Source organism: Pteropus medius, unplaced genomic scaffold, assembly GCF_902729225.1.
Source record: "Pteropus medius unplaced genomic scaffold, Ma_sr-lr_union100, whole genome shotgun sequence".
NCBI classification, from domain to species: Eukaryota; Metazoa; Chordata; class Mammalia; order Chiroptera; family Pteropodidae; genus Pteropus; species Pteropus medius.
Window position 1 is genome coordinate 18,222,187 of NW_024340849.1, and position 14,531 is coordinate 18,236,717.

General features: G+C 38.4%; 1 protein-coding gene across 7 annotated transcripts in view; it reads left to right on the forward strand.

The window, feature by feature from the left end:
- The window catches only part of CFAP53 (cilia and flagella associated protein 53), a 39,595-nt gene that overhangs the window by 19,724 nt on the left and 5,340 nt on the right, over positions 1–14,531 (forward strand). For 3 of the 7 annotated variants that reach the window (XM_039841889.1, XM_039841864.1, XM_039841898.1), the window contains exons 8-9: positions 3,525–3,736; positions 4,175–7,083. In XM_039841889.1, the coding sequence (XP_039697823.1) occupies positions 3,525–3,736; positions 4,175–4,224 (262 nt within the window). In that variant the 3' untranslated portion in view covers positions 4,225–7,083. Of the gene's footprint in view, positions 1–3,524; positions 7,084–12,776; positions 14,004–14,531 lie in introns of those variants that run through there. The other 4 variants (XR_005648354.1, XR_005648361.1, XM_039841881.1 and 1 more) reach the window with 4 other exon arrangements.

Below are 14,531 nucleotides of genomic sequence, written 5' to 3' on the forward strand. Positions count from 1 at the left end.
ATGAACCTACTGATGAAAGTACTGTATACTGTGTTTTTACTGTACCTTTTCTATGTTTAGATATGTTTGGGTACACAAACACTGTTGTGTTACAGTTGCCTACACCAGCGGTCCCCAACCTTTTTGGCACTAGAGACCAGTGCTCCTCTGAGAATCTAATGCCTGATGATCTGAGGTGGAGCCGAGACAGTGATGCCAGTGCTGGGGAGCGGCTGCAAATACAGATGAAACTTCACTTGCAGGCCTGCTACTCACCTCCTGCTGTGCTGTCCGGTTCCTAACAGGCCATGGATGGGTACTGGTTCATGGCCTGGGGCTTGAGGACCCCTGGCCTACAGTATTCAGTACAATAACATGCTGTGCAGGCTTGTAGCCTGGAAACAATAGGCTATAGCGTATAGCCTAGGTGTGTAATAGGCTATACCATCGTCTAGGTTTGTGTAAATGCACTCTGTAATGTTCACACAACAATGAAATCATTTAATGACACATTTCTCACATATCCCCATCATTAAGCAACATATGACTATTACATTCGTCCAAAGAGCTCAAATTTGTAAAATCTCACATAAAAATAAGCACCAATTGTCTTGGTAAAATTCTGTGGCTTTTGTGTACACGTTAGGTATTAAACCGGACAAAGATCTTAAAAAATAATATAAATTAAAAACAAAAAACTTTTAAACAAGAATCAACCCTAAATTCTAATGAAATAACAAGAAGATTTTTCCTCCCATGAGATAAACCTTGAAATACAGTGTAGCCTAGTTAAATTAGTAGAAATGGCTTATGAAGATAGGAGTCCATGCAAATGTCCCCAGGAGGATTTTTGCATCAGGTTGGGAAACTGAAATGCTCTGGGTGCTTTGGGAAATACCACTTCCCTCCTCTGTGGGGGTCTCTCCAATCACCACAGCCAGGCTCAGGTGGAGGAAGCAGGCAGACATCTTGCAGCCTTTCTCAGACCATAATAGTCTATTCCAGCTGCTGGCCATGACACTCAATTCAGATGACCAGTGTGGTAAAGGAGGAGGACCTGTCTCCTCTAATTGCTGGTCATCCTTCCTGTCCCTGGGTCTTGCCCTCTGACTTACCCATACTTGATGCATAAAAATGAGCTCTTTTCTTTCTAGAAAGAGTATGGTTTATGTACCTGAGCCTGTTGCCACTTTGGGGCAGCTACCCTACTGACTTCCTGCTACTGTTTCTGCTCTGGAGGTTTTTCCTTCTCATTTTTGTAAAGTCTGTTGTTAGAAATATGAAGGGGACTTAATGAATAGCAACTGTCTTCCCTGCCCCACTTGTGAATCAAGTGAAAGATTAGAAAAAAAAGATATTACAGTTACCTATTAGTGTATAATAAAACACCCCAAAATTTGTGGTTTAAAATGAGTTATGATTATTTCTCATGATTCTCTGGTTGATGGGGTTCAGGTGGGTGGTTCTTGCTTGGAGCTGTCATGTGGTTCAAGTCACATGTTGGCTAGGGCTACATTCACCTGAAGGCTCAGCTGAAGTGGACACCTCAGATACTTGCTCATATAGCTGCATGTATGCTGACTGTAGTTGGGGATATCATCTGGTGTTATCACCCAGAACACCTGCATGTGGCTTCGCCATGTGGTTTGGGCTTCTCACAGTGTGGTAGCAGTTGGTTTTGATAGGGAGAGTTCCAACAGTGAGCATTCCAAGAGACAGGAAGAGGAAACTGTGAGGCCAGTTAAGGGCTACCCCTAGAACGTGGCATCACTTTTGTCCTATTCTATTGGTCATAAAATACTCTCTGGGTCCATCCAGATTCAAGGGGATGGAGAAATAATCCCCACCTCTTGGTAAGGGGAGTAGAAGCTCACATTGCAGAAGGGTGGCTGGGAGGGGAGATATTCCTGTGGCCCTCTTTGGAAAATAGAATGTGCCACCGAGGCAATACATGCTGTACTCTTTATTTCTGATAAAAGCTGATATTAAAAATGTAGCTTATAGACTGTAAATGGTGCAACCGCTGTGGAAAACAGTATGACGTTTCCTCAAAAAATTAAAAATAGAACTATCATACTGTTGACTTAAGAACTGTCTAAACCTGTGGAGAATTTATATGAGTTTATTTGAGCCAAAACTGACAATTGCTGGGAAGCAAAATCTCAAATACTCTGGAGAATGACAGTTTCACAGTTTCTTATGGAATAAAAGAAAGAAGGTTAGGAAGATTACATGAGGGTGGAAGAAGCAAGGTGGGGATTGGATTACAGGCTAGTTAAGATTATGTGCTCTCTTGAGGGTGGTTATGGTTTATTTCAAAGATGTGTTAACCTAGGCACACAGAAACAATGGACAGGGTTTGCTTAAGGCAAAGATCAACCATTCATTAAAAAGCTATATGCCTGGGGCGTGACTACCTACCATGACCTGCTCATTTAGGAATTTATGATCAGGTCACCTTGTGGGGTTACTTTCCATAGAACCCCTTTTTCATCCACAGTATGATCCAGCAGTCCCACTCCTGGGTATATTTCCAGAATAATTGAAAGCAGGACCTCTAAGAGATATTTGTATGGCCATGTTCATAGAAGCACTATTCATAGTAGCCAAGAGGTGGAAATAACCCAGATGTCCACTAGAAGATGAATAAATAAACAAAATGTGGCATATGCATACAATTGAATATTATTAAGCCTTAAAAAGGAGGGAATTCTGGCACATACTATAACATGGATGAACCTTGAGGACATTACGCTAAGTGAAATAAGCCAGTCACAAAAAATGCAAATACTGTGTGATTCCATTTATATGAGGTACCTAGAATAGTCAGACTTATAGAGACAGCAAATGGAAGCTGTCAGCTGATTACCAGGGACTGGTGGAAGGGGGAACAGGTGAGTTTTTATTGTTTGATGGCTATAGGGTTTCTTTCATATCTGCAAGATGAAAAAGTCCTTGAGATCTGTTTCACAAGGATGTGACTATACTTAACACTACTGAACTGTACACTTAAAAAAAATCGAGATAGTAAATTTTATATTATGTGTTTTTTTACCACAATAAAAATAATCACACACTATAAATTTTAAAATATGGCTTATATATTTAAAATATGGCTTATATGTGGAGGAAACTGTCTCGAGGAAACTGAACAGAATGAGGCATACGTAACCCACGCAGTCACCAGCAGTGTGAGACCACTGCAGGCCTCCCCGGCCGGGCAGAGTGGAAAACTGGCAGACCAGCCTGTTCCCAGTTTTTTCAGTCATTGAGGAGTGAGAGGGGATAGAGAGAGGCCAAGGACTCTCTCCACATTGCAGTAAACATTGTGAAATGTTTCTTCCCTAAAGTCAATATTCTAAGATTATCTTAATTATTATTGTGTAATAAACATGTTATTTAACTTTTCATCGATTCCCCACTCACCCTGATTTTAATGGGAATTTTAATTTGACTTCACAAATTACATTTTAATTGTAATGCCCTAAATAAATCCAAATGCTCACTTCTTTTAATTTTATACTTTGGCATTTCTAATACTTTAGACGCTCCAGTTTAGCCCAGCAGTACAGGAAGCAACTTCAGATGCAAATGACCTACCAGCAGCAGGCCCGGGAAGCCCAGAAGGAAGAGGAACGCCGAGAGCTGGAGGCAGGGAGAGCAGCAAACAAAATTTGCCAGGACAAGATCCGGGAGGTCCTGCGCGTCCATCCCGTGCCGCCCCGGAACATCCATCCCATGCGGAGGGCGTGCTCTCGTGAGCTTCCACCCTAGTTCTCCAGTGTTTTCATATTTTACTATCATGTGCTTATATGTTTTTTGTAACTCAAAGATAAATGTCTTTCTTTCTCTGAATTTGCATAATGATACATTGTTTTCTTCCTTCAAATTAACTTTGTTCCTTTTTTTAGATTTCATAGGCTTACAAATCTGAATCATCTTCATATCACACAGTTATTTTCCTGACCTACTCCCTTGCCTCCCTTTCTTACTTATTTATTAAAAACTGTGCTTTCTTTGATCTCTCTATCCATATGCCCATGTCCTCTTGCCTCCTTTCTCTTCTTCCTCATAGGCTCAAATCACAATATTAACAGGGCATTTTTGCAGGTAGAGCTGGGATGATCAACCGCTATAATTAACCCACTTATACATTCATTAAACAAATATTTACTGAGTGCCTCCCATGTGCCAGGCACCATTCTGGATCCTGAGACTTCAGCAAGAACAAAACAAACGTCTTGATTTGACAGAGCAATTGGAGGAAGCCAAGAGATAAGTGTTAAAGAGCTTTTAAAACAGAAAATGGCAGCAGAGCTATTTTATTTTTTTTTGTCTGGTGGTCAGGTGATATTTGAGCAGGTGATATTTGAATGAACCAGCCATGTGGTTATCTGGGAGGAAGACGTCCTGGGTAGAGGAAAGAGCCAGTATAGGGGCATTGGGGGAAAAGTCTGTGTGTGCATCTGAGGCATAGCATTCATAGAGTGAGTGAGGAGAGAGTGGTAGAGGATTAATCAGAAAGGTGGTGGGGGCCGGATGATGTAAGACCTTGGAGCCTTGGTAAAGGCTGGCTTTTACTTGGCATAGGAAGCTGTTAGAGGGTTTTGAACAGAGGAGCAACATGATTGGGGTAAGAGGGTTGTTGTCTGCCATGTTGAGAATAGACTTCAGGGAGACAGGAACAGGGATTCAGTTAAGAGGCGATCACAGTGACCCAAGTGAAGGTGATGATAGTGTGCTAGCCAGCCCCCAGGATGGCCCCAATGATCCGCTCCTGGATTTCTGCCCTTGTGTAGTCCCCTTCCACCCTGAATCATGCCTGCTCTGTGTGAACTATAGAATACTGCAGAAGCGACAGGGTGTAACTGCCAAGTCTAGGTCTTAAAAGACACTGCAGCTTCCACCTTAGTCTCCTGGATTTCTCACTCTGAGGGAAAGCAGCCAGCCGCCATGTTGTAAGGTGAGGATGCTCAAGAAGCCTTCTGGAGAGGCCCATGTGAGGAGGTACTGAAGTCTCTCACCAAAAGGCAGCACGACTTGCTAGTCATGTGAGTGAGCCATCTTGGAAGAAAACCCTTTAGTTCCCACACCAATTGAGCCTTAAGATGACTGTAGTCCTTTGTTGACATTTTGATTGCCCAGGCCAGCTGTTCCCAAATTCCTGACCCCCAGAAACTGAGAAAGATAACAAATGTTTATTATGATCTTAAGCCACTAAGTTTTGGGGGTATTTTGTTAGATACCCCAATAGGTAACAAATACAGATATCTTGGATCAGGGTAGGATCTGGGGCAATGTGAGAGAGGTCAGATTCTGACTCTATTTTGGAGGTAGAGCCAACTAGATTTGCCAATGGATGGACGTGCTGAATGTAGAGTTAGAAAGTCAAATAGGACCTTCATACTTTTGGTCTGAGTGACAAATGAGTGGACTGCATTTATGGTGGGAAACAGCTGACAGCTCTCCAACTATTAATCTTGAAGTGTTCTCAGCCAAACGAATTCAAAGAAATTAGGAAATTACTTGATACTTCTAGTCAATATTCTTTTGGGATTCTACCCCTGGGTTCTGCTCTGCAAAACATATTTCATATATGAAGATACTCTGTGAAAGAGAAACTTGGAAAAGTCCACAATCTAGATCCCTTGCTTGGAGAGTCATTAGGCACAGTTGAGATATTTAAAGACTGAGAATCCCTAAGTAATGAAACCCAGCTACCTTTGTTTAACCCATTTCCCATTTGTCCTAAGGATACTCACTGGCAGTGCCTGCGGCTGCAGTGTTTACCCCGAGATAACTCGAGGATTACAGTCCTAACCTTACTCCCAAAGTTTGCTACAAAATATATCTCGCTTTTATTATTACTTTCGCTTCACTCCAGTATATCGATAGTCTCTGGAAACAAATGACATCATTCTACTTACAGCCTTCTGTTCTTAGTAGTGGTATTTCCATTTACAAAATGTAGTAATACTCGATCACTGAAAATGTCAAATCCTGGGAAACATAGCATCCCTGTGCTTGATGTTAGTTAACATCATGCTTAAACAGTTGTTAGCCGAAGATTCATTTCGTGAATCCAATTTACGTATACATTTCTGTTACATTAGGATTAGAGATAAGTTCATTTAGAAACAAGTCCAAGAATAGTTTTTCTATTTTATTTTCACATTGAAAACCAGTCAGATTTGCTTCAGCCTCAAAGAGCGTGTTTATGTAAAATTAACGTTGGCAACAAGCTGCACTTTTTTTTTTTCTGTACAGGAAATGGGTTAATCCTGTTACCCACACTTTTTCCTGAAATCCAATATCTATTAAAATACAATACCTTTTGGGAAGTGCTCATCTTTCTTCTACATGTTCACATTACTCATTACATCATGCCACATGGAACATTCAGAGCTTTCTGCAGGATATTCCTTTCTAAATGAAAGTGTTTTATTTCTAGCCTATGTTTTATGTAAAACTTTTAGACCACTTAAATTTATTCTTTTAGACCCACTTTTAATAGCTATATTGAGGTATAATTTCCATGCCATAACATTCACCCATTGCAAGTGATTTTTGATAAAAAAAAAAGTCACTATTATAAATTACACTGTGAGCTATGTCACCATCATCACAATCCAGTTTTAGAATACATCTGTCAACCCAGAAAGTTCCTGCATGTTTGCAGTCATTCCCTACTCTTTTACCCAGTGCCACGCAACCACTGATCAGCTCACTGTCCTCCATGGTTTTGCCTTTTCTTGAAATTACATGTTAATGGAATTATGTACTGTGTGTAGTCTTTTGTGTTTGCTGCCTTTTGCCTCGCATGTTTTTGAGGTCCGTGTATGATATTGAATGCATTGATAGTTCATTCCTTTTTATTGTTGTAATATTTCATTGTATGGAGATACTGCATTTTATTTATCAATTTACTAATTGAGGGATATGTGGATTTATTTCCAGGCATGGCTACTATGAGCATATGTTTTATTTCTTAAATTGCATTTCCCTAATGACTAATGATGTCGATCATCTTTTCATGGCTTATTAGCCCTTCATATATCTTGTTTTGTGAAGTGTCTATTTAAATATTTCCCCTCCATTTTCTAATTGGGTTGTTTGTTTTCTGATTACTGCATTATAAGAGTTCTTTATATATTCTGTATACAAATTTTTTTTTTTATCAGTTGTACAATGGCAAATATTTTCTCCCAGTCCAAGGCTTGCCTTCGTTTTTCTTAATGGTATCTTTTGAAGAGCAAAAGTTTTAAATTTTGATAAGGTGTATCTTCTTTTTTTTCTTTTATGGATCATGTGTTTAGTGACATATATAAGAAATCTTTGCCTAACCCAAGGTCACAAAAGTATTCCCTTGTTTTATTCTAGTAGTTTCAGAGTTTTAGCTGTTAGCATGGAATAGTATGATATATTATGAGCTTTTCTTTTTTTTTCTTTTGGCACAGCAGGGGATAGTATGAGATAATGGTCTAAGTTCTTTATTATTATTATTATTTCTTTTTATATATGACTAGCCAGCAGATCAGCACAATTTATTGAAAAGACTGTCCAGTGGGCAGCTTCATCTATTTGCTCCATGTGGTTCATCATTCAGGAGTCAGTGGTTCTGCTCCCATTCCCATGCTGGGATTATGACATTAGCATCTTCACCCGGCTTACTTTCTCTCATTTGCTGCCTAAAATGCTGACCCTGTTTTTTTTTGAGGTGGGGGAGGTTAGGCCTGGGAATCTTGAGCATTTGTAAAATATGTGCATTTACTGGCTTTAAAAAAAGATAGAAAGAAATCAATATGCTCATATTCCTAACCAACATTATAATTATTTTCACTTCTTTGAATTTCCTCCCAGGGAACTCTCTCAGGGATGTTCTTATGGATAATCATTTTTGCATTGTAAACACTGCCATGTTGCTTGACATATTATATTTACAAAGTATTATGGCTAAGTGTAGTTTACTGAGTTTATGCACTATAATTTATTAAACATTTATTTCAAATTCATCACTATTATAAATTATTCTGTAACAATAATATTTATTTGAATTATTTCTTTAGGATCAATTAATTCCCCGAAGTGGGGTTTCTGGGTCAAAGGGGATGAACATTTTTATACTTCTGCTTTCAAGTGATACATTTGCAAAAGCCGTTTTTAGAGTTGTAGAATTTTTAGGGAAATGTTTTCAGGGCCTATTGGTGTTTTCCTTGAAGATTTACAATATATTTAAGCAAATTTTCTGCTAGACTCAGAGGTTTTTCTGTTTGTTATTTTGTTTTTTACTCATTCATCCATTCATTCCTTCATTCTTACCCTAGTTCTGCGACTCTACCTTGTGGATTCTTTCAAGCCTCCTGTGCCCAAAGTTAATCTCTAATTCAAAAGTGGGAGTCTTTGCAAAAAAGAAAAAGACTATCATTTAAGCACTGTGGAAAATCAATGTACGGGTTTATTTCTGGGCATTCTACTCTGATCCATTAATTCATCTGTTTCTTCTTACACCAACACAATGCTGCAGTGATTTCTATAGCCTTTCAGTAAGTTTTGAAATTGGTAGTGTAAGTCATCCAATGTTATCTTTTTTTCGAAATTGTTTTGTCTATTACATCCTTTAAATTTCCATTTCTATAATTGTTAAGATCATCTTGTCAGTTTCTACAAAAATACCTCTTGAGATTTTAAGAGATTGCATTGAATCTATAGATCAATCAGGGGAGAACTGCCTTCTTAACAATAATGAGCCTTCTAATCCCTGACAAGATCTATCTTCCCATTCACTTTAATGTTGTCTTTAATTTTTCTTAGCAATGTTTTGTAGTTTTCAGTGTGCTGGACTTTTGCTTCTTTTGTTAAATTTATTCCTAAGTATTTCTTTTTGATACTATTATAAATGGAATTGTTTTCTTAATTTTATTTTTGGATCATTCATTGTAAACGCTTAACAATACAATTGATTTTTGTGTACTGAGCTTGTATCCTGTGGTCTTGCTAAACTTACTTACTTATTAGTTCTAGCACTTTTTTGTTGTTGTTGAGATTCTGTAGGCTGTACTATTTCAGGATTACATCATTTGCAAATAAAGACAGTTTTATTGATTTTGTTCCAATTTGGATACCTTTTATTTCTTTTTCTTGCCTTATTGCATTGGTTAGTGCAATATGAGGTATGAGATTGAGTAGAAGTGGTAAGAACAGAATTCTTAACTTGTTTTCAGTTTTGAGGGAAAATATTCATTCTTTGACCATTAAGTATGATGTTAGCTGTAGGTTTTTCTCAGTTTCCCTTTAGCAGGATTGAGGATGTTTCCTTCTTTCCTTGTTTATTTGGAGTTTGTTTATGAAGGGGTGTTGGACTTTTATCACATGCCTTTCTTGTGTCTATTGAGTTGAACATGTGGTTTTGGTTTTTATTCTATCACTATGGTGTATTGCATTAATTTATTTGCAAGTCCTAAACTAACCTTGCATATGTTGGATAAATGCCATTTGGTCATGGTTTATATTTTTTTATATGTTACTGCATTTATTTGTGTGTGTGTGTGTGTGTGTGTGTGTGTGTGTGTGTGTGTGTGTGTGTATATATATATATATATATATATGCTCATCACTGTGTGATCTTGGAGCTAGGCCTATTGTGATGTCTTTTTCAGGGTTTGATGTAAGAATATTATTGGCCATGTAAAGGTATTTCCTCCCCCTTTATTTTCATAAAGAGTTTGGGAAAGATTGATATTATTCTTTAAATGTTTGACATAATTCCTCAGGGATGCTGCCTGGAATTTCTTTGTAGGAAAATTATTTTTTATTGCTAACTTAATATTTTTACCAACGCGTATTTAGATGTTGTATTTCTTCTTTAGTCAGTTTTGGTAATTTGTGTTTTTCTAGGAATTTGTCCACTTCATCTAAGTTATCTAATTTAAACACATAAAGTAGTTCATGAAATTTCCTTATTATTTTAAGTTTTAAGGAGTGCATAGTAATTCCCTCTTTCAGTCTTTTTTTGAAATTTGGGTTATTTTGATACTCTTTGACCAGTAAGTTACTGGAAAGTACAGTCTCTCCATCCAGTGTCTTTCCCTGCTCCTAATTTAGTATAACTGCCTATCAAAGAGTGTAGTACTTGTATGATTAAAGTAATTTAAAAAAAAGTAAAAAATATTTTATTGTTAAATTATGCTATTTATCTTTTTCTTAATTTTATGTAAAGGAAACTAGCTTTTCATCATATGGATGCAAACATTTTTTTCTTGTTTTTCTACCCTATTGATGGCAGAGCAGAAAGCTTGAAAGGGCCTAGATTCCTCATATTTTATTATCTAGTAGGGTTGATCTCACCTCTTTGGTCTTTTGAAATTTTTTTCATGGCTATCAATAATTTTTTTTCCAGATTAGCATCAGTGTCATTTGGTTATCCTATTACTATTTTCATTTACATTGCATTTAAGTTCATAGATAGTTCAGGGATGCTGTCATCTTTATAATATTTATTTTTCCTATCTATAAATCACAGTGTGGCTCTATTCATTGCCTACCAACTCTCTATTTTCTCTCTTCTCTCAAATTAACAGGACTTAGTTTTTGTTTTGCTTCATGTGTGTGTACATATCTGTGAATATGTGTGTGTTTGGCTGGGCATGCTGCTGTACAAGTAAAGACTACATTTCTTATACTCCTTTGTAGTTAGTGTTTATCCAGGTGCCTAAATTTTGGCCAGAGATAAGTATGTGGGTCTTCCAGGAAGTCTCCTTCAAAGGGAGGGAAGGGAAATTTTGGAATGGCTGAGCAGGAGCTCTGCAAATCCTCTCCTCAAAAGGCAATGATAAAATGGGAAACATTGTCAAAAACAGCCTTTTCAGGACTCTGGAAATTGACCAAAGGCATATAATAAATTGGGAAGCATTTCTTCAAGAAAATCTGCTTACCCTTGTTTAGAATGGTGGGAGTCTGGCATTTCGTTTCATATACCCCCGACCTGCGTGGAGCAGTAGCTCTACCAGGGCAGGGCAGGTTGTGAGGACCTGTGGCCTCACTACCAGAGAGGACTGACTAGATTGAGAGGAGAATTTGAAAAAATCCAAGCTTAGGGCATTGTCAATAGCGATCTTGGTGGCATTCAGGGAGGGCCAACATCACAGCTAGCCTGAGGTGGTGATACTGGTTAAGACAAGCAACAGATAGACCAGCCCAAAATTTGACAGGAAGAAATGGGGAACATGACAGCCATAATGGTCTTTGATAAGCTTCAATATATTCTTGGTGGTCTGGAAGGATGCATAAGCATAAAGCTCCGTGCACACTCATGAGAGACTGTCACAGGCTCTAGCAGTCTACTGATTCTTGGCCAAATATGAAGTCTTACACATGTGGAAAGTAAAAGCTGGGGCAGATTTGCAAATGTCCTAAACTTTAAACGTGTTCCCCAACCTTCTCATAGCTCCATCAGCAAAAAGGTAGAAGCCTTACCAGCTCAATCACTGACTGGCCACTAAGCTGACTCAGGGCAATCCCTATGAAACCAAGCTTAAAAATAAAAATAGTTATTTAGAAAATGAGCAGAGACATCAGAGTTATTTTGCCAGGTTGTATAAAGGGTCAAATGAAGTCAAGTAATGATTTGTATAAATGATTTGGTTAACTATAAAATTTTATAATATTAGGCATTATTACCTAGCCTACCCACCCAGTGTAGGATTCTCTCCTTAATATCCCTAATTTGTGGCCTCAAAGTTCTTACCTTGAACTCTTCCAGTGATAGGGAGATTCTTTGTATCAGACTGAAATCTATCTCCCTGGGAAGATATTTGCAAAATATTCAACAAACGACTCATTTCTAGAACATACAGCTGTTGCAATCAATAAGAAAAAGATAATCCAGTAGAAAAATGGATGAAAGACTTGTACTCACACTTCACAAAAGAAAATATGAAAATGGCCAATAAACAGATAATGAGATGCTCGACATTACTCATCATGGAAATGAAATTAAAACTACCATGCAATAACTACACACTCACCAAATGGGCAAAATGAAAAAAGGCACACAAGTATTTGTGAGACCGTAGAGCAACTGGAACTCTCATACACTAATGGTGAGAATATAAATTTAAACAATCACTTTGGGATACTATTAGGTAGTATCTACTAAAGCTAAAAATACATTTACCCAGGGATTCAGAAATTCCACTCTTATTTATCCAACAAAAATGTGTGTGTGTGTGTGAGCGTGTGTGCAATAAATGACATTATAAAATTGTTTGTAGTGGCATTAGTAATAGTAATAGTAATAGTAATAGTAATAGTAATAGTAATAGTCCAAATGCCCATCCAGAGTAGAATGGAAAATACTATACACAGAGAGAATGAACTTTGCTACGTGCAACAGCATGGATAAGCCTCATAGACATGATGGTGAACAAAATAACCTAGACATAGTACAACATGCACTATGAGGACGAACAACTCAAAAGCATCCAAACATGTTTTGTGTCAGAAATCAGGTGATTACCCTTTTGGGGAGAGATATTAGAGGGATATTTCTGGGTATTAATGTCCTGTTTCTTGATTTAGGTGATGGTTTTTCAGTGTGTTCCCCTTGAGAAAATTCTTCAAGTGTACTTTTAAGATTTGTGCACTTTTCTGAATGTGTTTTGTATTTCCACTGAGTTTTTTTTTTTAAATCAGCCTTCCTGAAATGGCTACTGTGGGTCACAGTGCTGGTTTCTGGAGCTTTACAGGTTAAATCTAATATTTGGAGTCTACTATCATGTCTCTCTCCATTTATTCTCCAGGTACATGCCTGTAATTTATCCATCTCGTCTAGACCCATCTTCATCAGCATGCCCTCTAGTGGTCACACGTCATCCTTCCAGCTTTGTGTTGAAATAGGATGCTCCAACTAGATGAAAGCAGTCTAGAAGAGGTTTGCAGAGCAGAATACAGTGGGACCATCACCTCCTTTAATCAGTGCATTATACTTCATTTAATGCAACCTGCAGTTGAGTGTCAACTCTCCAGCCACAACGGAGAAAAATGTAGGCACAATTTATAGCCAGTTTGTCAGAAGTTCAGGTGGCCCAGGATGTAAGTCTGGCCTTTGAAGTAGGGAGCAGTCTTTTGGGACCGAGCCTGTGGAGTCTGCATTAACTCCAGGTAGTCAGTGTCAGAACCAAATTGAATTGTTGAAAGTTGGTGTTTGGAAAATCAGAGAAGTGGTTCTTGGTGTTGGAAGACATCCCAGTTAAGTGGTAGAGCCGATGTTTGAACCCAATGTGATTATAGAGTCTGTGCTGTTAGTCTCCCTGTTTTGCTGCCTCCCACAACAGGTAGGACAGGTAAAATCAATGAATTATAGGCTTTTAGAGTTTAAAAACCCACCACAAATGTTTTACTTAGTTTTCTTTATTTTGCAAATGAAGAAACAGAAGCCTGAAGAAATCTCCCATCTCTTGGTTCAGCACTTTTCCCATCACATAACATCATAATTTTCTTACCCAAATACAATTTGTTATCAAAGCACTCAGTCAACCGATATGTCCTTCAAGGCTTGCTGGTCAGGCAATATATAGCAAGAGGCTGTTTTCACTCCATTTCCATCACTTTGTGGTCTCTGTCCAAACCTTTATGTCTGCTAACATGGCATTTTGGAGCAAATGTATTAAGTACATTTATGCATACATCTTCCATAAATTACAAATGGGCATGATTATTTTTCCTTCTACAAACCATCCTTCTGATATTTTGACTACCGAATATAAACTGGTCAAACAGCCTCTCAGAATATAAATGAGAGTTTCATCTAATAGAGTAGCTTCCTATATAGAGAAGCCCCTGAGATGAGTGAAAGTGTATTTTATCACACCTAATGCAGGTCACAAAAAGATGTGATTCTGTTTATGTCTACTGTGAAGCTGTTGTCTGGACAAAATTGCCTCCAAATGTTAATTCTTTTTTTATAAATATAGTTCTGAGATGTGTGTTTTGGACAGAGCCTGCGAGTCATTAGCTTAGTGCTTCTAAGCATTATGATACAGGACTTTTATTTGAAGTGACTTTATAGACGTGGTTCTGGGAAAACTGATGTAAGGTTCTCGCTCCATGTGCCATTAATCAGCTGTGTGACCTTGGAAAGGACTTTCTGGGGTCCACTTTTCTCATCTAAAAACTGAGGTGCTTCTAGAGCTAGAAGAGACCTGGGAAAGTGTCTAGTCCCAATCCTTCACTTTGTAGATGAAAAAGTCCCTTGGGTCTGTTGCCCATAGGGGGGTACTGCCCGTGGTGGAAGCTGGGGCGTTTATCACTCCACTCTTTTGGGTGCCCCCAGGGACTGACTCCACCCCCACCCGCATCAGGTAAGAAGCTTAGGAGGCTGTGAGATGGCCCTGGGGGCAAAACAGCAGAGTGATGGTGGTGCCCTCAGGGTTTTTGACCCGACAGGGCTTTCGAACCATCACTAGAGTCTGGCACGCAGAGAGGGGCAGTGATACAGGCACTGCAAAGCCAGAGAAGTTATGAGGACTTACGATTTGACCTGCACGTGGCGAAAA